The 27792-nt window shown below is 38.1% G+C and overlaps 1 protein-coding gene across 4 annotated transcripts in view; it reads right to left on the bottom strand.

The window, feature by feature from the left end:
• The window catches only part of ARFIP1 (ADP ribosylation factor interacting protein 1), a 120741-nt gene that overhangs the window by 3143 nt on the left and 89806 nt on the right, over positions 1 to 27792 (bottom strand). For all 4 annotated transcript variants that reach the window (XM_053583027.1, XM_053583053.1, XM_053583036.1 and 1 more), the window contains 2 exons: positions 27421 to 27578; positions 20697 to 20871 (listed from right to left, as the gene is read on the bottom strand). In XM_053583027.1, coding sequence (XP_053439002.1) covers positions 20697 to 20871; positions 27421 to 27578 — 333 coding nt within the window. The remainder of the gene's footprint in view (positions 1 to 20696; positions 20872 to 27420; positions 27579 to 27792) is intronic.

Genomic DNA, 27792 nt, shown 5'->3' with positions numbered 1-27792 from the left:
CTTTTTTTCTTTTTTTGCAGTTTTGGCCAGGCCTGGGCTTGAACCCACCAACCCTGGTATATGGGGCCAGCGCCCTACTCCTTGGTTAGCTGGGCAAGCCACAGGCACTGCCCAGGTATGAAAGAATTTTTTTTTTTTTTTTTTTTTGAGATAATCTCACTATGTCACCCTTGGTAGACTGCGGTGGTTATCACAGCTCATAGCAACCTCAAACTCTTGAACTTAAGCGATTCTCTTGCCTCAGTCTCCCAAGTAGCTGAGACTACAGGCGCCCACCATAATGCCCAGATATTTTTTGCTGTAGCTGTTATTGTTGTCTAGCTGGCCCAGGCCAGGTTCGAACCCGCCACCTCTGGTGTATGTGGCTGGCTCCATAACCACTGTGCTATGAGCACTGAGCCGTGAAAGAATTTCTTTCTTTTTTTTTTTTGCAGTTTTGGCCGCGGCCGGGCTTGAACCTGCCACCCCCAGTGTATGGGGCTCGCGCCCTACTCCTTGAGCCATAGGCACTGCCCCATGAAAGAATTTCTTGAGAATAAAAAATAATACACTATAAAGGAAAAGGTTGATAAACTACATTAAAATCTAGAATTTCTATTCATCAAAAGACAGTGAAGGCTTGGTGCCCGTAGCATAGTGGTTACAGCGCCAGACATGTACACCAAAGGTGGCAGGTTCAAACCTGGCCCGGGCCAGCTAACCAACAATGATAACTGCAACAAAAAATAGCCGGGCATTATGGTGGGTGCCTGTAGTTCCAGCTACTTGGGAGGCTAAGGTAAGAAGATCACTTAAGCCCAAGAGTTTGAGATAGCTGTGAGCTGTGATACCATGGCAGTCTACCAAGGGTGACATAGGGAGACTGTCTCAAAAAAAAAAAAAAAAAAAAAGACAGTGAAAAGATGAGCTACATGCTGGGGAAAGGTATCTTTATTACATATAACTGGCTAAGGATATGAATCTAGAAGATAGGAAGAACTCCCACACCACCCAAAACAACCCAATTGAAACAGAGCAAATAACCTGGATAATCATTTCAGAGAGGAGGAAAACAGGTATAGCCAATTACATCTGAGAAGATATCCAGCCTCATTAGGAAAGAGGAAAATACAAATTAAAACTAACATAGAAGACTTTTTTATACTCTCTACATCAGGATAACTTAAAATAATAAAAACTTACATATACGGTTAACTACTTTTTTTTTTTTTTTTGAGAGAGACAGAGTCTCACGCTGTCACCCTGGGTAGAGTGCTATAGCGTTACAGCTCACAGCAACCTCAAACTCTTGGCCTTAAGCCATTCTCTTGTTTTAGCCTCCCAAGTAGCTGGGACTATAGGCGCATGCCACAATGCCCGGCTATTTTTTTCTTGTTGCAGTTGTCATTGTTGTTTTAGCTGGCCCAGGCTGGGTTCGAACCCACCAGCCTTGGTGTATGTGGCTGGTGCCCTACCCACTGAGCTACAGATGCCGCCTGAACAAGAGCTTTGGAAAATAATTTGGCATTAACTAGTAAAATTCCATGTATTCTGTGGAATAGCAATGTTACTCCTAAGAATCTGCCCTAGAAAAACTTGTGTGTTCCGTAAGACATGCACCATTATGTTCATAGCAGCATGATTTTTAGCATTAAAAAAACTTGTGAAAACCACTCCGAATTTGTATTTTCAGGAGAATAGATCAACTGTGGTCTCTTCACTCAATGGAGATAAAATATAGGAGTAAAAACAAACAAAGAGTAAGCTACCTGCATCAGTGTGGGTGAAGCTCGGAAACACGGGATGGAACAAGCTGCAGAGAACCCCCACAGTAGGATTCCATTTAAATAATGTTTGAAAACATATATAACTGAATGATATGTTCCCATGTGGCAAAGCCAGAAAACTAGTAGGAATAAACACAAATTCAGAATAGAGGCTGTGGAGGGAGGAGAGAGGATGAGGGAAAGGGAAAGCACAAACGGGGTTTCAAAAGTGATAATGACTTATTTCTTACCTTGGAGGGTGGGAACATGGCTGCTATGGTTTCCTGTTTTTGTTAGTCTTTATATTTAATATTCTTTTGAACATATTTATACTCTCTACATCAGGATAACTTAAAATAATAAAAACTTACATATACGGTTAACTGCTTTTTTTTTTTTTTTGAGAGAGACAGAGTCTCACGCTATCACCACCATATTTTAGTTACCAAAAAAGGGGAAAGTTTATAAAAGATAAAGTCTATTTTCATCGGCTTGGCGCCTGTAGCACAGTGGTTATGGCGCCAGCCACATACACCGAGGCTGGCAGGTTTGAACCTGGCCTGGGCCTGCTGAACAACAATGACAATTGCAACAACAAACAGCTGGGCATTGTGGCAGGTGCCTGTAGTCCCATCTACTTGGGAGGCTGAGGCAAGACAGTCGCTTAAACCCAAGAGTTTGAGGTTGCTGTGAGCTGTGACACCATCGCACTCTACCAAGGGTGACAGAGACTATGTCTCAAAAAAAAAAAAAAAAGTCTACGTTCATAATAACTTTGCTGGGATCCTGCGTTGCTCACAATGTTCTAATGAACTACAGACACTTCCACTTTACAGTCAGAGGAAAAAAACACCTAAAATGTTACTTACATTTATTCATTTAATAAATACTTCAGAGGTACTGCTATAATACGTTAGGAACCATTCTAGGGGCTGTAAATACAAGCAATCGACAGAAAGACAAATATCTCTGCTCTCAAGAAGTTTATATTCTATTGAGGGGAGAAAGAGAAACAAGATGTGGTAAAATGCATAGTATTTTAGATGGTGATAAATCATAGAGAAAAATAAAGCAGCAATGGGGGCTGGGCACAGTGGCTCATGCCTGTAATCCTAGTACTCTGGGAGGCTGAGTCGGGAGGATCACCTGAGCTTAGGAGTTCAAGACCAGCCTAAGCAAGAGCAAGAGGGAACCTCGGAGCATTCACAGCTATTCAATTATAATATAAAAACAAACCAAAAGAGGGGCGGCGCCTGTGGCTCAGTGAGTAGGGCGCCGGCCCCATATACCGAGGGTGGCGGGTTCAAACCCGGCCCCGGCTAAACTGCAATCAAAAAATAGCTGGGCGTTGTGGCGGGCGCCTGTAGTCCCAGCTACTCGGGAGGCTGAGGCAGGAGAATCGCTTAAGCCCAGGAGTTGGAGGTTGCTGTGAGCTGTGTGAGGCCACGGCACTCTACCGAGGGCGATAAAGTGAAACTCTGTCTCTACAAAAAAAAAAACAAAAAACAAACAAACCAAAAGAAAAAAATTCTGAATGAAAATAAAGTACAAAATTTTATTCTTATTTTAACACCAGAAGTTATATTTTTTTCTAACAAGCTAATTGTTCCCACATTGTCTTATACCAAAACAGATTAACTTCATTTTCTTAATAGCACTGATTAACGTAGTATAAGTTTAGTTCTGGTAGATTTTCAAAAATCAGCTATCAGTTTTTAAACTGAATGAATAGTAAGTTGACTCTTTTATACAATCAAAATATAAATAAACCAATCTTCAATAGGAATATTCTTTTTAAACTAAATGAATTAAAAACTAAAGAATATTCTGCTTTTATGCCTATTTTTGATCAACTTATTTGCACTATAATATACATTCATATAATGTTCTCAATACCATTCTGCCTGATATTCTACAGAGAATGCTCAAGCATATTTTGGTTATTAAAGAAACAGAAATCACTACCAATTAAGGAAAATGGATAAAGAGTTGCAATACAAATTTTAAAATAATGAACATTTGCAATTTTGATAATAACTGTGCTGTCACTAAGTAGTTTCAACAGAATGTAAAAGTATTTTGCTTTATTTAGTTTACTTGGTTTATCAGGTCCCTTCACTTAGGCTAGTTGACTTTGTAAAGGTCAATTTGGGAAAGATTCTGGTTTCTCAACTAGCTAAAGTGAAGTAGGGGAAGTCCAAACCCTACTTTCTTATTTATTTATTTGGCGACAGAGTCTCACTTTGTCACCCTTGGTAGAGTTCCATGGCATCACAGCTCACAGCAACCTCAAACTCTCAGGCCTAAGCAATCCTTTTGCCTCGGCCTCCCAAATAACTGAGACTCCAGGCACCTGCCACAACGCCCAGCTGTTTTTTTACAGACGAGGTCTCACTCTGGCTCAGGCTGTTCTTAAACCTGTGAGCTCAGGCAATCCACCTGCCCTGTCCTCCCAGAGTGCTAGGATTATAGGGGTTAGCAACCATGCCTGGCCCTTCAAACCCTACTTTAGGAGAAAGGACAAAATGTCAAAATGTCCTAGGAAATATTTCAGGGTCATTACACTTTTTCACTTAACTTGTATACTATATTTAAGCTGTATGAGAAATGGTGAGCACACAGAATCAAAGAAAGAGCCAAATATTTGTGATTGACTAGAAAGGGATAATACTAACTTTTGTAATTCACCTTCTCTAACATGCCAAATTGCAAGTTTTAAGAAGCAAAAATTACCCTTGGGGGCAAGACACAAATATAAGAGGGACTTCACCTAACAAATGTAATCAGTGCAACCTGGTTTCTTGTACCCTCAATGAATCCCCAACAAGAAAAACAAACAAACAAAAAAGAAATGTAAACCCTGCACAGACAGAAACAAATGAAGCCCTCCCAGCATCACCGATAAGCTGAGCAAGTTGAAACTTGCACGGGTGATCAGAAAGGACACTGTCGACTGTGTTTCTTGACAGTGAAATAACGGAGCATAATACAGTTTGTTTCAAAACTTTCATAGTAATCTATGTATGTTGCTCTTACATCTACTCTGTATAGTCTATATTATCTTCATGTTTCAGCTAACAAAACACAGACTCAAAGTTAACTTGCCTAAGGTTGGACACCTAGGAGGTAAATGAGCTGGGATGTGGGGATCTCAGGAATATCTTACTCCAACACCCATCCATGCCTTTTCCCTAATTCTAACCTGCCTCTATTTCATTTTAGAAAGCTATTGAAGTTTGAAACAAAAAGGGCTGGCAGAGCACTTAAGGGAAGAGTAGTACTGTAGAAAAGATAACACTTTAACCTCACCTCATTTTATCTCTGGTTCTGTAGTTGTACTTAAACATTTTGGGACAAGGATTTAACACAAGGGTTGGAGCAGATGAAATAAAAAGTTAATTCTTTGTATAACTATGAAGAATAATATAACACTAAACTTTGATACAGTCTTTCCATATTTGCAGAGCACGAAAGTCTTTATTGAACTATTTATGTCCTAAATTAGAAAAGATTTAAAATATAAAGTTTGACAGAAAAGCACAGATTTGAAATACAAGCAAATGAAGACAGAGGTAACAATTATAGGCAGTAATGAGATGACAACAAATTTGAGAAAATTTTAAGACCTAACATCAGAAACAATTACAGTAACTTAGAAATACACTCAACCATTGTGAACTCAGCTATGAAGAACTTTCATAAAGATCTGCCAACAATGAGCAACACAGATCAGATAGAAGCAAAACCACTAGCGCAACATCTGTTGAGTGACCTAAACATACCATACAATACTTTAATTGTTAAAGGGAAAAACAAACTCCCAACACTGACTACTAAGGCAGAGAGACAAGCTGGGGTTTTAAAAAGTCACTGAGTAAGAGAAATTTAAGAGAGCAGGACTCATAGATAATGCCAAGTGGATTACACTGAAAACTTTCTCCTGCCTACACAGCATGTATCAATAGATGATAAATATCACTTACAAAGTTACTGATTGAAAATCCTAAACATAAGCATTACTTTGTAGACATCAAAACCATATGTAAAAAGCACATTGTTTCTGCCAAATGAACTTTTCTTTTAAATCTAATTAAGATTACATACCTTCTTATTCAGAAGCACTGAATTTTTTTTTTTGAAACAGAGTCGCCTTGTTGCCCTTGGTAGAGTGCCATGGCATCATAGATCACAGCAACCTCAAACTCTTGGGCTCAAGTGATCCTCTTGCCTTAGTCTCCCAAATTGCTGGGACTATAGGTGCCCGCCACAACTTCTGACTACTTTTTTTAGAGACAGGATCTCACTCGTGCTCTGGCTGGTCTCAAACTCCTGAGCTCAAGCAATCCACCTGTCTTGGCCTCCCAGAGTGCTAGGATTACAGGTATGAGCCACTGTGCCTGCCTTGAATTATTATTATTTTTTAAAATCCATTTCCAGTTAAAATAATTAGTCTTGGCTCAGCGCCTATAGTTCAGTGGCTACAGCGCCAGCCACATACACCGGGGCTGGTGGGTTCGAACCCAGCCTGGGCCTACCAAACAACAATGGCAACACAACAAAAAAACAGCCAGGCATTGTGGCAGGTGCCTGTAGTTCCAGCTACTTGGGAGGCTGAGGCAAAAGAATTGCTTAAGCCCAAGAGTTAGAGGTTGCTGTGAGCTGTCCTGCCACAGCACTCTACCCAGGGTGACATAGTGAGACTCTGTCTCACATACACACACAAAAATATTAGATATTAGTCTTAACGTATTTACAAATGTTAAGTTCTTCAAAGTAGTTACTGGCTCTCCCAATAATTCTATAAAATAGGATTTCACATTGGGACAACTTAGCTTAAACATGTGAAGAAAAGACAGAATGACATCATTCTTTAGTAGGAAGTCCCCAACCATTAATATGTAAAGTATCAACTCCTTCATGACCCTCAATTTAAAAATGCACAATTATATGTTTTGCCTGCCCATCACTGATCTTTTCCCAGTAAGCAGGGAAATATATGTCTTGACCTTTTATTAGGATTGTGGGACATGATTTTATTAGTTCACAAAAGATTAGGAAATGCCTGTCAGGTCAAAGCAACTACCCGTTGAGAAAGAGAAACACTATCAGAAATATGGGTGTGGGCAATGGGAAGGCAGTGAGAGAAGAAAGACAAATATGAGCTATAAGTGGGGGTGGAAGGACAGATTTTATTTTTCTGACTCACTGGGATAGGTTTCAACAAATCTCTAACAAGTAGATGGTAAAAAAAAAAGAGTCCCAGAGAAGGAAAAAAAAAGGGGAGTTCTTTCTTCTGAAAAGAAGATAACTGATGGAACATTACATCAGTAAGTCACAGAACTGCAGTAACGTCTTCTAAAATTTTTATCTAATGGTATACCAAAATTCTGACTGCTAAAGTTTTTAATAATTCTCTCACCCTTAGCAAAAACTGTCTATCACCTTTCTTCCCCTATGATTTTATAATGTTAACTGCCTCCATTCCAAAAGCTCCAGGTTTAGATGTGATCAATATGGCTTCTATTTTCAAAGGTTATCTTTCCATCTTCTTTCTTTCTCTGCTATCTCAGGAATCTTAAATTAAATAGCCTGATAGCATTGTAATTAACTAAAAGCAGGGCTCTGGAGTCAGAAATCTAGATTTAAATCCTGGTCTCACCGTGATTAGATACACAGGTTACAGTACTCAAAGATCAGTGTCCACTGACTAATTAAATATTCAATGTAGGAAGGCAGTGCTCTGTAGATGTATCCACGGAGCTTACCTCCAGGGGCAAAAACAGACTAGCAGACAATCACAACACAGTGCCATATATGCTTTAACTGGAGGTTCCAAGGGAAGAAGGCAAAGGTAAAGGAAAAGAGGGGTGGTGGTAGTAATTAGCTTTCAAGTTGCTAGATAAAACATAAAGTATCCTGAATTACTATCCAAATTCCTAGTCCAAATTAATTTAGGTACAAGAGAGTAGTAAAAGAATTGGATATTTCCTATCAACAATTGAATAAGAGATATAAAGATTATTTTCAAAACAAGTTGGGAGACCATTATTAACCTAACAGAGAAGTCTGACAATCGTGGGCTTGAGAGCAGTGGATACACTTTCACAAAACCACACAAACGTTTACAGGTACACACGTGAGGGTAAAAAAATCCCAGGAATGGCACAGGAGGCTACAGGCAACAGAAAGAGGAAGAAATCCCACCAAATTCTTCCTTTCTTTACCCCATCCCTGATCATAAGTTCAGAATTAGCCCCTTTCTGTTCAAGGTACTCACAAAATCCCTAAGAAACCCAGAAAAATATATATAGGTAGGTGGGAGAGGTCACTGAACTCCATATTTAGATAACAAGAAACAGAAAGCTCAGGTATCCAGATCTGATGGAGCTATTTGCTAAGTGGCAAATGGAGCCAAAGGTAGACAGTTGCCACAGGGATCAGCAGACCCTGTGCCTGCTGGCCTTTAGACACTGGGCAATAGCAATTTACAAATGTTTACAAATCATTTAAACATATGATCCAGGGATTTTTCAAGTTTCTGACCCTTCTGTACTTACACACAGTACCCATTCTTATGTGTTCCTGCTCAAGTCAAACTGCTACCTAGACAAGCAGGTACTGAGCACTCACACTAACATTTTTCTTCATCAAATTCTGTATTTCTTTCTCATGCTTAATTTAACATTTTATACATAACAGATTTTACTTAAATGCCCTACATTGGAGTTTAAGTTGCTTACCAGCAGAGAGTCTGTCATAATACCTATGGCATAAAAACAGGCCCAAATAAACCCCTTAAATAACTTAATGAATTTTTTAAAAAGTATTTTTTTTTAAATATAAAGGAAGAAAGATAGAAAATCAGGATGTTATTAAGTTTAAGTGGAATAAGGAAAAAGGGTAGTTATCAAATGATCTTTTTCGGTTGCAGTTTGGCCGGGGCCGGGTTTGAACCCGCCACCCTTGGTATATGGGGCCGGCGCCTTACCGACTGAGCCACAGGCGCCACCCCAAATGATCTTTTTCATTAAACAAAGCAAAGCATAGATGAGTCACAGAAGGACTATATGGTCAACACAAAATGTTGCAACACTACTGAGCAAATTTCAAGGAAAGGTTAAAAAGAACACTGCGAAACCAAATTCTTTTTTTTTTTTTTTTTTTTTGAGACAGAGTCTTACTTTGTCACTCTTGGTAGAGTGCTGTGATATCACAGCTCACAGCAACCTCAAACTCTTGAGCTTAAGCGATTCTCTTGCCTCAGCCTCCTGGGTAGCTGGGACTACAGGTGCCTGGTTAGTTTTTTTTAAGAGATGAGGTCTTACTCAGGCTCAGGCTGGTCTGGAACCTGTGAGCTCAGACAATCCACCCATTCTTGGCCTCCCAGAGGGCAAAACTGAATTCTGAAATACTGCTAGTATCTTCTGAGATGTTAGTCACAAATACTAATTATAGGTTTGACTTTTAAGCAAACTGAAGAGACTACAGTAGGACCTTCATAGCTGACCACCTCCCTACACTGACCACCTCCTTAAGTTGACCTAATATTCATACACAGGACATGCACCACTTGTACTTATCAGTATAGCAGGCCTAGTTCCTTATGTCGACCACCTCTATGTGTTTACAGTCCCTTGAGTAGTCAACTTACAGAGGTTCTACCATATTTGGAAGAAATAAAAACGTACAGCAATGGCACAGCCATAAACTCCAGCACCTCCTGCCAAAATTACAACCAATGCAGATTATTAGTCATCTGTTCAAATCTCACATTGATCACTGAAAAACTCACCTTTACTACAAAACCTGGTAAACCAACTTGGGTAATATCCAAGGCTGGAAAAATAAGTGATATGTGGATCTGACACGTATACAGGTATTGACCATTTTATAGAACAGGTATGTATCACAGCAATAATGGTTAAGAAGTACATTTTTATAAGTGAATCTTTTTCACTCAAAGTGAAAGGAACAATATCTTTCTCTCTAACATATACAATGGAATAAAACAGCAACCCTACCCTGCAAATACGTTGATCGTTTCTGACCAAAAAGTGACAGAAAACACTTTATGATTGCCAAAAAAGAACCAAGTCAAAAAAAAGTACTATAAAAAAAGTAATTCATGATGATAAAGCTATCCTTCCAGGAAGGGTTTTAAATCTTGTATACAACTACCTCTCTTCACAAAAATTTCTATGCCAGAAATCTCAGCCCAAGTGATAAAGAAACTATATATGAATTGGTTAGCTAGGCATGTTGCTCCCTGGGACCCACTCAGACTCTTGTCCCTACTTATCTGTTGATGATTAAAATAAACCTGATTAATATGTACATTACAAATATGTACAATATATTCTTAATAGTTAGAAATTTAAAATTTAAAATAAAATAAAAAAAAACCTGATGGATATGGCTTGGATGAGTCTAATTTCAAAATCAACAACTTACAATTCTTTTTGGTTGCATGGTTTATAGTTAGTAAAGACAGTTCATTTCTGCCTCATTACTGAAGAGATAAGGGAGGCAATGCAAACCACAGCCAAATTTTAAGTGATCCACAAGACAAACCACTAAAAACAGCAAATACTGCAGCATATATAAAAATATTTTCTTATATGACAGGTATTATATCACACTGTTTTTAATCTGCCATTTAAGAATGATGTAGAAAACTCACGCCCTCCCAAGTGATTGTTTTTCTATTCTCTCCAATATAGAACTGATCATTTAATTCTAAGCTAAGAGGAAAAGTATAGGCTCCATGTTTGGAAAATAGCAATCTATTTTGAACTTTATTCTGGAAAAAATAATAAAGCATACTATTCAAAAACATTGGCGCCTGTGGCTCAGTCGGTGGGGCGCCGGCCCCATATACCGAGGGTGGTGGGTTCAAACCCGGCCCCGGCTGAACTGCAACCAAAAAATAGCCGGGCGTTGTGGCGGGCGCCTGTAGTCCCAGCTGCTCGGGAGGCTGAGGCAAGAGAATCGCTTAAGCCCAGGAGTTGGAGGTTGCTGTGAGCTGTGTGAGGCCACGGCACTCTACCGAGGGCCATAAAGTGAGACTCTGTCTCTACAAAAAACAAAAACAAAAACATTGTCTAGCCTATACTTTCTTTTTAAAAAGTAAGTCTTATTTTTTGAATAGGCAGGACATTTACATGGTAAAAGATTGAAAAGACGTAAAAAAGTATACAATGAGAGGTTGCATTTTCGCTACTGTATCTATCCTGTTCCTCTTATAGGTAACCAATTGTATTAATTAGTTAATACTTCTGGTTTTTCTTTACTCAAACACAGAACAAATACTGCGTGACCACAGTGGTGTCACTGCCACCGTAGCTCACTGCAACCTTGATCAACTGTCTGGGCTCCAGTGATCCTCCTGCTTCAGCCACCTGAGTAGCTGAGGCTACAGGTGCACACCACCACGCCTGGCTAATTTTTAAAATATTTTGCAGAGACAAAGGCTCACTATGTTGTCAGGCTGGTCTCAAACTCCTGTCCTCATGTGATGTTCCCACCTCAGTCTCCCAAAGTGTAGAATTATAGGAAGTGAGCCACCGCACTGGGCCCCTGATTACCATTCCTACTTCCTTCCTTTCTTATATAAAAGGTACTATACCATTAACTCTGCTTTGTTCCCTGCTCTTTTCATTTAATTACATGTCCTGAGGATCTTTTTATCAATAGCATTCTCATTTTTTAAAATTGCTGCAAAGTACTCTACTGTATGAAGGAAGTAGTTTGTCCAACTAGTCCTTTACTGCAAGTGATGTGGCAATGAATAACCTTGCCATTTCATCCTTGTGTAGGCCTCTATCCACCTCTCCATACTCTGGCCTCACTGACCCTCAAGATACCCTTTCCTTCTCTTTAAAATCTCCTTCCTTCACACATTTTAGTGAATGCCTTTCCACCTTCCCCGTTGGCTCCAAGCCCCAATGTCCCTTCCTCAGGGACACACAACCCCCCACAGTAGGCCAGGTTCCCTTTGTAGACTCACAAAACACCTCTATTTTCCTTTACAACACTTACAATAGCTTGTATTTATGTATTATTTGGTTAATGCCTGTCTCCCTACCTAACTATAAACTCTACGAGTACAAGACTATTATACTTCTATCACCTAACTCAGGCACGGACACCAAAAAAGCAGTCTACCAATAATTTCTAAACAAAGGAAAAAATGACAAAGGTTCCAGAAATTTTTTAATCTCCTCCATTTTACATGTTTTTCTGTTTTACCTTTTAAGTCTCTCTTGAAACCTTCAATTCACTCCATTTCCACTATCACCACCCTAATGCAAACTCTTAACAGCTCATCTAAACTACTCTACTCACTCGTAGGTGTTACTAAAATCTATCCTTCATATCCAGGGGTGTCCAACTTTTTTTTTCTCTGCTGCACACTGGAAGAATAAGAGTTGTCTTGGGCCACACATTAAATATACAAACACCAAGGAAAACTGATTAGCCCCCCCGCCCTCCCCAAAAAGGCTAGGCATATTTTTCAGGATATCTGACACCACAGATAAGCAAAAAGAGTCCTCACAAAATCAGCATGTGGATCACAGGCTGCAGGTTGGATACCCCTAGACCTATCATTTCCTAAGAATTCTTTCAAGGGCTTCCTGGGAATATTTTCCTTAATGTGGTCTATAAGGTCTGCAGGGGCATGGCCCCAGCTTAGCTCTTCAGCCTTCTCTCTCTCCTCTGGTCATGCTAGCTCCAGTCACATCCATTCTCCAGTCACACCACACCCTCTTCTAACACAGGGCAGTTACATACCTGTTCTCTCTTCCTGGAACATTCTCTGCTTCTTGCTTTACCTAGTTAGTGTCTTAGAGTACTCCCTAAGTGAAGCCTTCCCCTACCTCTCCTAAATGACAAAGACCTCCCCTTAAGAGCACCAGTCATGCCAAATTTATAATATATAATATATAATTTTTGTTGTAATTTGACTAATGTTTCTCTTACTATGCTATAAGATTTTTGAGAGTAAAATGTGTTTTAACTTTTTTCACTGGGTATCATCAATATCCAGAATTCTCCCTGGCACACAGTACATGCTTGATAAATATTTGTTAAATGAATAAAAGAACAGTAACAAAGTTATATAAAATTACATGACAAAATATACTCAGGAATTAATTCTGGAAGTAAAGCTGTACAGATAGGGGAATGATTCACAGGATCCAGGTGTAGGTAATAACGTCTGACAAAGTGTTCAGAGACAGTTTTTTTGTGTGTATGTGCCCAATACCACTCACTCACTCCCTGGTTGCCTATTGTACTTACGATTTTCAAGCCGTAAATGCTTATTTTTTTTTTATTTAAAGCCAAGCAGGGTTCTTTCACCTATAATTTAATTGCACTAGACCTATGAACATATACTAAGTACTACTGTTTTTGCCTCCAGTTATCGAAATAAATATGACAGTAAGTCATTGGCATGAATATTTTAAAAGTACTTAAGACGCCAGGTGCAGTGGCTCATGCCTGTAATACTCTCAGAGGCTGGGTAGATTGCCTGAGCTTACAGGTTTGAGACCAGCCTGATCACGATCGAGACCCCGTCTCTAAAAATAGCTGGGCATTGTGCCAGACACCTGTAGTCCTAGCTACTCTGGAGACTGAAGCAAGAGAATCAGTTGAGTCCAAGAGTTTGAGGTTGCTGTCAGCTGTGACATCACAGTACTCTACCAAGGGTGACAAAGTGAGACTCTGTCTCAAAAAAAATAAAAGTACTTAAGAAGTCAGTTTTTTTTTCTTTTGACAATGAAAAAAATAGAGTTTAAGAATGTACATGAGGTAATGATTAACATGCTCCTTAAATTCCAGCTACAATTATCCATTTTTTAAATTCAGAGATTTATATTTTTTCCTCTCAAAGTGAAGTTTTATTTATTTATTTATTTTCAAAGAGAAGTTTTAGTAAGCAAAGTGTATCTTTGCCCTCTAAGCTTTTGCTAACCCTCAGTGTATTGGTACAAAAAAGTACAAGGCTGGAAGCACTTCCTACTAATTACAGGATGTATTTACATAAAGTTGGAGTCATCACAATTACATGCGTATCTATAGCTGTGTCACACTTCACAAGTATGTTTACTTCATTCTAGGTTTTTTATTCTCTGTGTCTTCCTTCTTTCTCCTGCCTTATCACTTTAGTTCACTAAATTTTTCTCTAAAACGTTAAATTTATTAGACACATATAGAATAAGTTTATAATGTATTAGGAAAAAAAACCCCTAAAATATAGGAATACTATTGTATTATTATTATATACAAAACACTGTGTGAATGAAAACAATATTTACATCAACCTAAGATTCAAAATGACTATGATTTTTAAGAAAAAATATTTTTTTTAATTAAGTAACTCTGTTAATCAAAAATGTGTCCCAAGACTGGTTCATCTTTTTCTACCCTGTCATTCTTTAAAGAAGATATTTTATCCTTCTTAAAATAAGAATATAATAAAACCTTTACTTTTTATAATTATACCACAAACTGCTCTGTTGAATCTTTTGATACATTTAGCTTCTACTACCAATATATTTGTAGTCCTGAAAAGTGATTTATCATTTCCAATTATAATCACCACAAGGGAAAAATTAAACTTTTTTTTTTCACATTCTATATACTTCTAAGCCATATGAAAAGTTATTCTAAAAAAATAAAAAACCTAAGTTGCTTGCATTGATCTGTATACTTTTCTTTGCTTCCCCTTGCCATGCAAACAATGAACAGTGCAGACAATAGAAACATTTCTGGGCTGCACCTATGCTCAATGAGTAGGGCGTTGGCCCCATATACCGAGGGTGGCAGGTTCCAAACCGGCCCCGGCCAAACTGCAACAAAAAAATAGCCGGGGCCAAACTGCAACAAAAAAATAGCCGGGTGTTGTGACGGGCGCCTGTAGTCCCAGCTACTTGGGAGGCTGAGGCAAGAGAATCACCTAAGCAAGGGTACCTCTAATTCTTGGAAGAATGCAAATACCCATTTGCTGAATGAGTCTATATATTGAGCACAATTGGTAGGCTTCATGAGGGCTGTAAAAGAAGGCATGGTGTCCACTCTCACAAAGTCTACAAAGCCACAGAAAAGTCTATTCTCTTTCTCCTTACTAAAGTAGACTATGTTCTGTTTTGAACCTTGAAAAGAACAATTACAATTGAGCAAACTGCCTTAAGTCACAAAATAGATCAAGTTACATTATTATTATTTTTTTTTTGGGAGACAGATCCTCAAGCTGTCACCCTGGGTAGAGTGCGGTAGCATTACAGCTCACAGCAACCTCAAACTTTTGGGCTTACGTGATTCTCTTGCCTCAGCTTCCCAAATAGATGGGACTATGGGTGCCTGCCACAATGCCCAGCTATTTTTTTTTGGTTGTAGTTGTTGTTTGGCAGGCCTGGGCTGGATTCAAACTTGCAAGCTCTGGTGTATGTGGCTGGTGCTTTAGCCGCTGAGCTACAGGCGTCAAGCCTCAAGTTACATTATTTAAAGGTCTCAAAAGGGAGAAATACCGAGGAGAGGAGAAACATTAGAAGAGTCTTATTAACTATGTCTTTATTGTTGTGCCGTTCCATTCCATGTGGTTTAGTTATCAAAGGAGAGAATATCAGAGTCAAATAAACATTGTTGTTTAGGGTAAGGCAATTATACTATTACCATGAAGTAGAGAGATAGAAAATACAGACTACAGTTAAGAACACACATTTTTTTTTCATTAAAAGCAAATGACAAAATACAAATATGTGCATTTATCCCTCATGTATGCATAAATATGTGTGTTTTACGTACCTGCCCTCTTTGTTTTACCAGAGGAAAGGAAGGCTAGAGTAAGTACATATAAACACTTTAATTTGGAAAATAAAGATAAGAACCTAATTCTTCATCTGCCCTTAACTTACAAATAAAAAGTTCTAAGAAGGAACAACCAAAACACTAAAGACTGAAACTTATTACTATAGTCACAAGACTGGTTTTTGATCCTGTACTCAAGGACTATTTGCTTTTACTTTATGCACTATGCTAGTTGTTTGGTTATGTAGTTGTTTTAGAAATGAAGCATTACTATGGAAAGACACAGCAAAACTCACAATATCAGAACCAACAGAAAGATGAAAAAAAAGAAAAGCTGCAAAAACAGATCTGTATACTGCAGTATTATCAAATAACAAAACAGCATATTTCCTGATGTTTCAGTTCCTCTTTTTAGGAAATATGAAGAGGCAGGGCATGGTGGCTCACGCCTGTAACCCCAGCACCTGGGAGGCTGAGGTGGGTGGACTGCCTGAGCTCACAGGTTCAAGACCAGCCTGAGCCAGAGCAAGACCTGGTATTTAAAAATAGCTGGGCATGTGGTAGGCGCCTGTAGTCCCAGCTACTTGGGAGGCTGAGGCAAGAGAATTGCTTAAGCCCAGGAGTTTGAGGTTGCTGTGAGCTGTGATGCCATGGCACTCTACCAAGGGTGACAAAGTGAGACTCTGTCTCAAAAAAAGAAAGAAATATGAAGAGTAGCAGTGTGTGGTGGTAAGCCTGTAGTCCCAGCTACTTTGTGCGAAGATTGCTGTAGCCCAGGAGTTTGAATACAGCCTAGGCAACATAGTGAGATTCTGCCTCTAGAAAAAAAAAGAAAATTAGGCAAAGCGTACCATGTTCTATTAAAATTCAGGTACTAAGTAGATTACCCTAACCAAAGAGTTGTTAAGGTACAAATTCAGCTGTAGTTTAACAAAATAACAACTCCCCCCTCATTTGAGGCATTTTAAACTGCCAAGAAAGCAAAGCAGGAATGACAGTTCCTAGGCTAAAAGATTTGTTTTCCTCCCTTTTAAAATATATAAAAAAATAAAAGAGTAAAAGTTGCTCAACAACAAAAACCAAAAGTTCTTTCAGAAGTCTACATTTTCACCAAATTCTTTATAGTTTTTTAAAAGAATTATTTATTTTTATTTATTTTTTAGAATCCTCCCACCTCTTTATAGTTTTGAAGAGTTACATAGAAAAGGTAAAAAGACCAAAGCTTCTTTATAGATTTTATTTTAGACATAGCTGATTATTGAGTCCTAATTGAAACTTAGCTTGATAACAACTGTGGAAAGCCAAAGACAAAGGTTATCTCTAGGCCATCTGCTATGGTGAGAGTGCTTGTGTCCCTCCCCAAATTCTTACATTAAAATCTTCACCGCCAAATGTGACAGTATGAGGAGGTAGGACTTCTGGGAGGTCATTAGACCATGGGGGTAGAATCCTCATGAATGGGAGTAGTGCCTTATGGAGGCCAGAGACCGGCCCCTCCCCTTTCCACCCTGCAAGGACATAGCAGGAAGGAGCCACCTATGAGTCAGAAAGCAGGCCCCCACTGGACACCAAATCTGCCGGTCCCTTGATCATGGACTTCCCAGCTTCCAGAACTGTCCTGTTTTTTAAGCTATAAAAGCAATTTTCTATTTTTATTATATAGTAAAAAAGAAAAGATGTGATAACAATAATATTATTCTCAAAGCCACGAGTTCCACACATGCAATCTCTGATGCCCTGTGTTCATCTAAACTCCAAACACGCATCAACTTCCTACCAATTGTTTTCATTTGAATATTTTGTTATCATCTCCAACTAAACACTGGGTCAAATAGAAAAAAGTCCCATGCCTCACCCTTACCCTCAGGCTAAACTAGCTTCCTATTTTGATTTTCCGATCCCTGTCACATAGCCTTAAAACCAGCATAATACTCTTTCGTTTCTACCCTAGTTTAGGCCCTTACTTGATTCATTTGGCTATAAAAGATTCCTTACTGGTTTCTGTTCTGCTACTTTCTTTCTCCCTTTAAACATCAGTGACTGAGGACTAAATCATATTTGTTTCCTGTCATTCCCAACTTTAGAAATTCTTCAGGGCCTACATGATAAAGTTGGGAAGTAAGACCCATGTGAATGACATTTAAAATTTATATGACGACTTGGCAGGCTACAAAAGTGACTCCTTTCTTCTCTGCTCACCGTACATCCCTTGTAAACTCCCAATTCAGTTTTCATGTGGTTTAGGGTCAGTAAAATCTGGCTTCCAATTACTTTTGATTTTCTCTTTCTTTAAAGCAAATGAATCTTATATGTTTCACTCTGTTTGACTTTCTCTATCAAACATGTATAGTCCTCTAGCATACCTTTTAGCACTACATTATATAGTTGATGATAGGGAAGATGTCAAAAAAATATATAGATTTTTTGCGATTTTGTCTGGGGCCAGGCTTGAACCCACCACCCCCGGTATATGGGGCCGGCACCCTACTCCTTGAGCCACAGGCGCCGCCCTGCCAAAAATATTTTTATATTTAAAATACAAGGTAGACATAAAGTTCGTGTTTAATTGCACATGAACTTTATGGACATCCTGTATACAATGTCGAACTCTAAATACTGATATATTCATATACATCAAAATACAAACAGCATAACTGATATACAGAGGGCACCAAAAATGTGTACACATTTTAAGAAAGGAAAAAATATATTAAAATTGTAATACTCAATATACACCAGTAACAAAATATAAATACAAGTCACATTGAACACCTCTTGTAATTGCAGACATCAAATGTGATTTGAGTACTACAAATTTTCTTTTCTTTTCTTTTTCTTTTTTTTTGAGACACAGTCTCACTATGTCGCCCTTGGTAGAGTGCAATGGTGTCACAGCTCACAGCAACCTCAAACTCTTTGGCTCAAGTGACTCTCTTGCCTCAGCCTCTGGAGTAGCTGGGACTATAGGCACCCACCACAATGCCTGGGTATTTTTTGGATGCAATTGTCATTGTTGTTTAGCAGGCCTGGGCCGGGCTCCAACCTGCTACCTTTGGTGTATGTGGCTGGCGCCCTACTCACTGAGCATAGTACTACAAATTTAATACAGTTTTTTCCTTTCTTAAAATGTGTATCCCCATTTTGACGGGGCATGATATCTCACGCCTGTAATCCTAGTACTCCTGGGAGGAGTACTGGAGGATCACTTGAGCTCAGGAGACCAAGCTGGGCAAAAGCAAGACTACATCTCTACTAAAAATAGAAAAATTAGCTGGGTGTTGTGGTGGGTACCTATAGTCCCAGCTACTCAGGAGGTTGAGGCAGAAGCATCACTTTAACCCAGGAGTTTGAGGTTACAGTAAGCTAGGCTGACACCATGGTAACTTTAGCCTGGGGCAACAGAGTGAGATGTCATCTCCAAAAAAAAGTGTATACCTTTTTTGGCACTCTCTGCATATAAGTGACTTAATGAATGCAATCTTATATGCTCAGCAAATGTATGTTAATAGGCTGGCCGGTGCTCTTGTCTGAACCATGCTGGGCAATCTGATTTCACAACTCTGCTGAGGTTTCCTTTACTGCCCTGTTTGCTGGAATTTTCACCCATGATAGGTAAAAGAGTAAGTGATAGTACTGGATTTGGTAGATCCCAAAGTAAGGTATTCTGTAGGTTTTATGGTAGCCATAAGAGTTTCTAAGGAAATGTGAAAGAAACAAGAAGTCAGACCGGGCACAGTGGCTCACACCTATAATCCCAGCACTCTGGGAGACTGAGGCTGGTGGATTGACTAGCCTGAGCCATAGCGAGACCTCATCTTTAAAAATAGCCAGGCGTTGTGGCAGATGTCTGTAGTCCCAGCTACTTGGGAAGCTGAGGCAAGAGGGTCACTTGAGCCCAAGAGTTTGAGTTTGCTGTGAGCTGTAACGCCAAGGCAGTCTACCAAGGGTGACAAAGTGAGCCTCTGCCTCAAAAAAGAAAAAAAAAAGAAACAAGAAGTTATCAACATACAGTTAGTAATTTAATAAAAAGCCCTGTGATACTATGGAGGAGATTATAAACATTACCGCTTCTTGGGAAAACTTAATATTCTTTTTTTTATTTCTCCCCCCGCCCCCCAAAACTTAATATTCTTAAGAGAGGTACCTGAAAGAAACTATGGTTGAAAACTTGTCATGACTTCAGAAGAGGTGAAAAGCACAAGAGGGGCTACCAATGCGCAATGGTGAGACTGATTTTCACAGGACTGAGCTATTCTACACTATGCTCACAACTGGCTTTCCCATTTCCAGAACTGCACTTCTCCATATAAAACCAAGTGTACATGTAATGGAAAGTATGTCAAATATGGGAACCTGTCCTTTACTTAAACCAAAACTCAGAATATGAATATGAATGTTGCATGAATCCATCTCCAGGTGAAGCTACAGCAGATCCAGTTCAGCCCTCATTACTCTAGTCCCTAGATGTGCTCACATTACATAAAAACAAGGCACAAAATTGATTTATTGGCTTAGTCTTTCTAGATTATGCCTACTGTACCCCTAAGTTGGACACCCTGGCCATTCCTCATTTATCCGTTCCTCATTTACCATCGTTCTCTTCCTGAAAGTTGCACCTGTTGTGAATAGAAAGGTTTTAAAATATTCAGGGTGGAATCTCTTCATTAGCTTTTTGAAGATCAATGGTTGAACATTCAGTTTTTTTTTTGTCAATTGTTACATGAGAAAGACTAGGATGGTAGAGTTGATGAGTTTTATCAAAGAAAGATAAACATATAGCAGAGCTCTCTGTAAGTTGATCACCCACCCAAGAGACTGTAACAAACTGGTCAACATATAGAGGGGGTCAACATAAGGAACGAGGCCTATTGTACTGATACATACATGTGGTGTGTGTCCATCCAGTCTTTGAAAATTAGGTCAATTTAAAGAGGTAGTCAAAGTAGGGAGATGGTCAACTATGGAAGTTCTACTGTAATTTGTATACTTTAAAAATTCAAATACTGATTATAAATGAAATTCCTTCTTGCAATTGTCATGAAAGATAACAGAAACAAAAATGTTTTCTATTTATCTTTTTTGAGGGTGACTATTTTAAAGTCTGCAGAAAGATCTCAAGGAGGTAAAGAATAAATTTACCTTATTTTCTTCTAGGAATTTCAGTTTGATAGAAACATCATTGCGCATTTTATCATATTTTTCCTTATGTGCCTGGAACAGATGCTGTGACTGCTCAATCTTTGGCAAAGTGTTTGCATCACGTGGTCCAAGATTCAGTTCTTCCAAGTCAGTGCGATATGCATCATATTCAATCCTGGAAAAAAAAGAATAAATGAAGTACTATAAAAACAGAGTAAAATATTTTTAAGAGATGTGTTAAAATACATAGAATTTACTCCTATACTATATAATAATATATAAAATTCTCATGTCTGTTTTATACTTTGTTTTTGAAAACATTACTTTTAAAAAAAATTATTTCTTTAAAAACAAATAGCTATTTATATAAAAATAGGAGGAAGCTGCTTTTTCATCTCATTAACCATTCCTCTCAAAGTACACTACTAACTGACAAGTAAAATTTCCAAAATTTAAAAACCTGTTAAAAAAATGTTAAAACCTAACAGATGTCAAATAAGATCAAAAGTAGAGATCAATCCCCCATGTGAATTGGTTAACATCGATGAGACAAAGCAGGTGAGGATGGCTGATCTTAGAATGGCATACTCCAACAGGGAACTCTCTGACCCAACAGAGGGTCAGTGGTTCTCACAGTAAGACTAGGTCAGCAATACACAATAAAAATGTAATGTGAGTAACACATGTAATTTAAAATTTTCCAGCAGCTGCATTAAAACAATAAAAATTAATTTTATCCTTTTTTAATAATATGTATTTTTTACCCAATATATTTAAATTATTATCATTGCAACATGTAATCAATGTAAAAAAAAGTAGTTAATCAATTACTTCACATTTGGAAGTAGGCACTGAGTTGAAGTCCACTGAATATTTTACACTTCTATCTCAATTCAGACGAGCCACATTTCAAGTGCTCAACAGTGACGTGGCTATTACATGTGACAATACAACTCTACCCATCTCCAAATGAGCATCATTATTTAGAATGTGACAATGGCATCTACACAGAGCACATACCACTTTGTATTCCATGAAATGGCTCACCCTAAAACATGTATCCTCCCACCACTATCATCATCATCATCATCACGACCCTACAGCGCCTCATAACCCTCTATCACAGCACCTGTGTACGTACAGTCCTGGCCTCACACAGGACTATTACGACTTTGCGTATTAAACAATGACTTATCTAGTAGCCTCAACTATTCAGCACTCAGACCAGAAGCAAACTGACTTTCAATTTAGTGAAAATCAGAATCACAAAGCTTATGCTCTAAAATTAAAATTCTTTATTTACACATCTATAGTATGATTCACATCTCCTATTCTGGGAATTAGGACTACTTTAAATCACATAAGCTATACTGTATATATGACTAGAGAAAGAATACATTAATTTCTCACACTGAGACTAATTTATTTTTAACTCATACTGAATGTAAGAAATTTGATCTTTCTGGGCCAAAAGAGGATCATTCACTCATTCATTGATCAATGGTTCATTCAACATATATCAAGTAATCACGTTCTATATGCTATGTGCTATGCTAGAATACAGAACTGCAAAAATGAGCAGATAACTTTTTTCCCCAAGAAGCTTAAGGTCTGGAGGAAGAGAACCTTGTACATAATTACAACAAAATCAGGTCATGGAAACTACCATGAAAGAGGATAAGATACAATGGAAATCAAGAGTTACCTAATTAGGATCTGAAAAGGTATCTGAGAACAGAATTAAAATACTATAATCAAATTTTGAAAGATGGTAAAAGCTTTTGGGTGGTTTGGGACAGGAGAATTAGACTATTCCAGGAAGTGAATAACATGGACAAAGGCAGAAATTTGTTATGATAGCATGACATATTTGGGAATTAATTCAGTTATGTTAATCTGAAGTTCAAATGCCATATTGGAAGGAAAGTCAGACAGGTAGGCAAGATTGAGATTAACCAGCCCCACAGGTCACGCTAAAGTGCCAAAGAGTCTAGATTTAATCCAACAGGACAAGTGATGAGAGGCCATTGAAGAACACCGATCTGACAATAAAGTGACATGAGTCTAACTGTTCAGGATAGAAAGGTGACTCTAGTGGTAGTGTACGGAAATAGGAGGGGAGCAAAAGGTTAAGAAATTAGAAGCAAGGAAACCAATCAGAAGACCAAGGACATGTGAGAAGTGAGTCTCTATATCAAGACAAAGGTATCAGAGCTAAGGAGACAGTAGCCTCTTAACTAGTAGCTACTTGGTAATAAGAGCAAGTTAGTTAAATTCATGGGTGTAGTAGCCAAACTGAATGACCAACCACTATGCCCTTCACTGGCTCTAACATCTCAAGCAAGATATTTCGTCTCCTTGTGTACCAGTTTTTCATCTATAAATGGGAGTACTATAAAACACAAAGGACACCTAGTAACAATGCATACCTTTAAAATGCTTATTATTATGGCCAATTTGGCAGAGGAGCAGCTGAAAGCCAACTAACTAAAAACTTAGTACGTAACAGGACAGGAGCAGCCACTCATGCTTATAATCTCAGCACTTAGGAGACCAAGGCAGAAGAGTGTGAGGGCCAGGACTTGAAGACCAGCCTGGGCAATATAGTGAGACCTTGTCTGTATCAAAAAGTTTTTTAAAAAATTAGCCAGACGTGGTGGTATGTATGTGTAGCCCTAGCTACCCCATAGGCCGAGGAAGGAGGATAGCTTGAGCTCAGGGGTTTGAGGTTGTTGTAAGCTGTAACCGTGCCACTGTACTCTACCGTAGGCTGACAGAACTAAACCCTGTCTCTTAACCACGCCCCCCAAAACAAACAAAAAGTAGATCTGAAATAAATAGTAATGTGGTGATTTAATGTGAACACCAACATCCTACAATAGCCTTGGAGCACATTTCTAAAGAACAGTGATTAATTTAAACACAAAGTTTTAATACTGACCTTATATTCCTTAATTTTTATATTCAGAGTCTGTAGATGGTATCAAAGTAAAATTTTCCATAAGCGCTCTAACAGTGCTCATTACCACCAAGATAAGAAGCTCACTAAGTTTTTCAAAATGCAACTCTTCACTTCAAGGTTGCCAGTCTGAACTGAGTCCATAGCAACAAAGTTAGTGATGGTTACTTTATGGCTTAAGTAAAACTTCTAGAGAACAGGTGTCCACATCTGAAAAGTCTTGACCATAATTGACTCCCTTGTTGGTGCTGCTGTGGAGAAGTGTTGAATGGGCTGTTATAAGATTTTCTATACATGAAGCACCAAAGGGCTAGGAAATACACAATGCATAATAGGGAGCATTAAAAGGCCACCAGGGCATTTGCCTTAAGTACCACTTTTTGTGCTGATCAAATAGATGACCCTTGCCTTAAAAGTCAGTAAATTCTGGTTTTGACAGAGAAGAAAATTTAGCTACTGAGAAACTTGTAATCTTGGATTCTTTTTGACTGTTATCCCTCAGTAGGCAATGTTTCAGTCTCAAAACTAGCTGATTCATAAACAACAGAAAAGTCAAACTCCATACCAACCTTAATGAATAAAATCATACACTGTAATTTGAATAAAAAAGGATAAATTATGGGGTGAGGTGATTATTGTTGTTGGTCTTTAAAGCACACAGATGCTGTCTGAGGTACCCTTTAAGTAACCAGCTACCAAGTTCATACTCGTATAACTTGATTTATAATTTTGTTCAAAAGTTCCAAATGTACCTATATATGTATTATATAAATTGAGATCTTATACCACATTATACTTTCCAATCTACAAAGCATCCCAAAAGCCTACATACACAGGGAAATAGGAAATTGTAGCTAAACGTACCTTTATTTACAAAATATTCATTACAAATATTTACAAAATATTCTCTACATCCCTCTTTATAAAATTTTGGTATATTTAGCTACAATTTCCCATTTTCCCTAGGTATGGAAACTTTTGGGATACTGAAATATATGTTGAGGTCTTATACCATATTATATGCCCTAATCTAATGAGTTATATCACCAATCTAATGAGTTAGATTTTTTACTAAGAAGTGAAAATTATTTTATATAATTAGATGTGAAAAAATAGATTAATCCAGTTTAAGCTTAACGCTTATTGATCAAGTGCAAAAGACAGGCAATGGGTTCTCATCTTGGCTTTGAAACTGACGACAAGTGAGCAAACCATTTAAACTCTACAGCCTTATTCTTTTCTGCTACAAACTAAATACAAAATGTTTTATGTATAGTGACATACCTGATAAATCTGGTTTTTGTTAATATGGATTAATATTTCTAAAAGCATGCTAGAAATAAGACTAAAAAGAAAGATACTACACATTAATTAAGAAAAATATATGTCAGAGCAGATGTACAATTACAAAGTAGAAAAACAAACTAGAGTCACATAGTTCTTAACTGGGAGGTGGTAGGGATACTTCTGGAACAAAATAATTCTCATCTTTAAAATCCATAAATATGGCTTGGCGCCTGTAGCACGGTGGTTAATGGTGCCAGCCACGTACACCAAGGCCCTGGCCAGCTAAACAACAACGATAACTACAACAAAAAATAGCCGGGTGTTGTGGCAGGCGCCTGTAGTCCCAGCTACCGGGAGGCTGAGACAAGAGAATTGCTTAAGCCCAGGAGTTAGAGGTTGCTGTGAGCCGTGATGCCACAGCACTCTACCGAGGGCGACACAGTGAGACTCAAAAAAAAACCCAAAAAAGGGTGGTGCTGTGGCTCAAAGGAGCAGGGCGCCGGCCCCATATACCAGAGGTGGCAGGTTCAAACCCAGCCTTGGCCAAAAACTGCAAAAAAACCCCCAAAACCCCAAAACAGAAAACAAACCCCCCCAAACCCATAAATATAAAACAATTAGAAAAACTAGAAAATAAGAATGCTTAAAATAATTAAAGAGATAGAAGAAAGATTATCCATTACGAACAAATGTGGACATTATGAATAAGGAACAGACAAATTTAAAAAAGAACCAAATTGTGGCAGGTACCTCCAGTCCCAGCTACTTGAGAGGCAGAGGCAAGATTGCTCAAGCCCAAGAGTTTGGGGTTGGGGTGAGCTATGATGCCACCCTACCTAGGGCGACATAGTCAAACTGTCTCAAAAAAAAAAAAAAAAAAAAAGCCAAATTGAATTTACATAAATGAAAATTTTCATTCATATACCTAATGAACCCTTTGAAAAATACAATGTCCACAAAAAAAATAAAATAGAGACTGAAGTACCAATTACTGGGCATGTTATTAGGATTCCCACCAAAGGCTATCTTACTGAAAGATACTCTTGCCCTTACCCCACCACACACTCAAGTTTTTGGTCTTGACCTTCATTTCCAAGTCAATAATAATCACAAATATGTTAATATTAAACACAAAATTATAAACACAGTGTACGACAGAAGCATCTCTTCTTGTGAAAAGATCAAAAATTAACTTTTCCAAGTGATCTGGGCTTTTACTTACTTAGGCATAAGGAAAAAATAAACTTAATAAGCACTTAATTGTGAAAAGACTAGATGAATTTGGATTTTCAACAGTATTTCTCATATAATTAAACTAAGGCAAGAGGCCAAAGAGAAAAGTTCTGCTTCTAAAAGGTAAAGTTTATCTTCCACTATGCTAGAGCAAATATGTTAGAAAATAAGAATTTCAAGTGTTGAGAGAGGAAAGAAAATAATCAAAGGGGACTGGAATGATATTTAAATAAGAGTGGCAGGGTATTGCGGGGAAAAAATTTGGCCTGTAATCAAAAGCTGAAAAAGGCTAAAAGGCTATCATGGACCTGCTCCTCTTTAGATATTTATAAATATTTATTATGTTATTCACCTACAGGATGATTGTGAGATAGAGAAAATTTTTATATACATACACAGATATGAAAAAGAATGTTTGGAAACACTGCATTATAAATAGGGTATCAAAATGTAAGGCAAATATTTACAAAAAAGTCAAAATTTGAAAGGTTTTAAAAGGCTTGTTATAATCTGGATAAATGGAAGACCACTGGTATTCACAACAAACAAAATCATGGAGGAAAATGAGCTTGTACACATATATTCAAGAGAACTTAAAGAACGGGTCTGGCTGTTGTGGGAATAGTGATAATAAGGATAAAAGGTAAACTTAGGCCAGATTATAGAGGGCCATCTCGGAAGGTACAACATGTGGCCCGTGGGCTGCATGCTGATTCTGTGAGATCTTTTTTCTGCTAATCAGCTGTCTTTAGCATTTGTGTATTTAATGTGTGACCAAGACAAACCTTATTCTTCCAGTGTGCAGCAGAAAAGAAAGAAAGGTTTGGAACTCCCAACTACATGGCAGGAAGAAGGACGCTGTTTTCTTCTAAGGAGGCTGGGGCTGGGATCCTCCATTTCCCTATCTCTTCGAAGGCAGGCTTTGGACACTCTGAAGGCAATGAAGCAAGTATTGAGGGCCTTCAGAAATTATTTATGGTAGCTATGCCAGCATCAAGTACCAGAGACCCCCAACATTAGGGTCCTAATTAGATTCTTCTGCAGCATTATTTGCCTTTGGTTCTTGCCTGTTTTCAGAATTTTGTTTTCTTTTTCTCTAAGTCTACTGGCTATCCTATAACCATCTATTACATTTTTTTTCTGCTCCTATTGGCCTCAGTTGGTTTCTACTGTTTTCAACCAAAAATCTTAACTGATTATATGCCACATGTAAAACAGAAAATACAGCAAAAATTTATAACTTACCTGGCACTTTCATACTGTTTCACAGTCAATAATGTATCTTCAATTGTTTTATTCACCAAAGTGTTCACACTAGCAATGAAAAAGTTAATGGCTCCAAGAAGAGTCTCTCCATTTTTAGCAAGCAGCTTCTGGGTATCTGCATTATAGCCAAATTCTTCCTAAAACAAGGAAGTCACCTCAACTTATGTAGTAATAAATTAGTAAACGTTACTAAAACAAAACATAAAACTCAGGCATATCACTAATTGGAAAATATTTGATTTAGACATCTACCTATATCACTTTTCCCTTTTCTTTCTGTCTTAAATAGAAATATAAATCACATATAGCTATATAATTACTGAAAAAGTCTAACTACCTTAGAAGTTTTCA

The sequence above is a fragment of the Nycticebus coucang genome, chromosome 1 (genome assembly GCF_027406575.1).
Source record: "Nycticebus coucang isolate mNycCou1 chromosome 1, mNycCou1.pri, whole genome shotgun sequence".
NCBI classification, from domain to species: Eukaryota; Metazoa; Chordata; class Mammalia; order Primates; family Lorisidae; genus Nycticebus; species Nycticebus coucang.
Note: the sequence above shows the minus strand (reverse complement) of the source record. Positions and strands in the feature narration are given on the sequence as shown.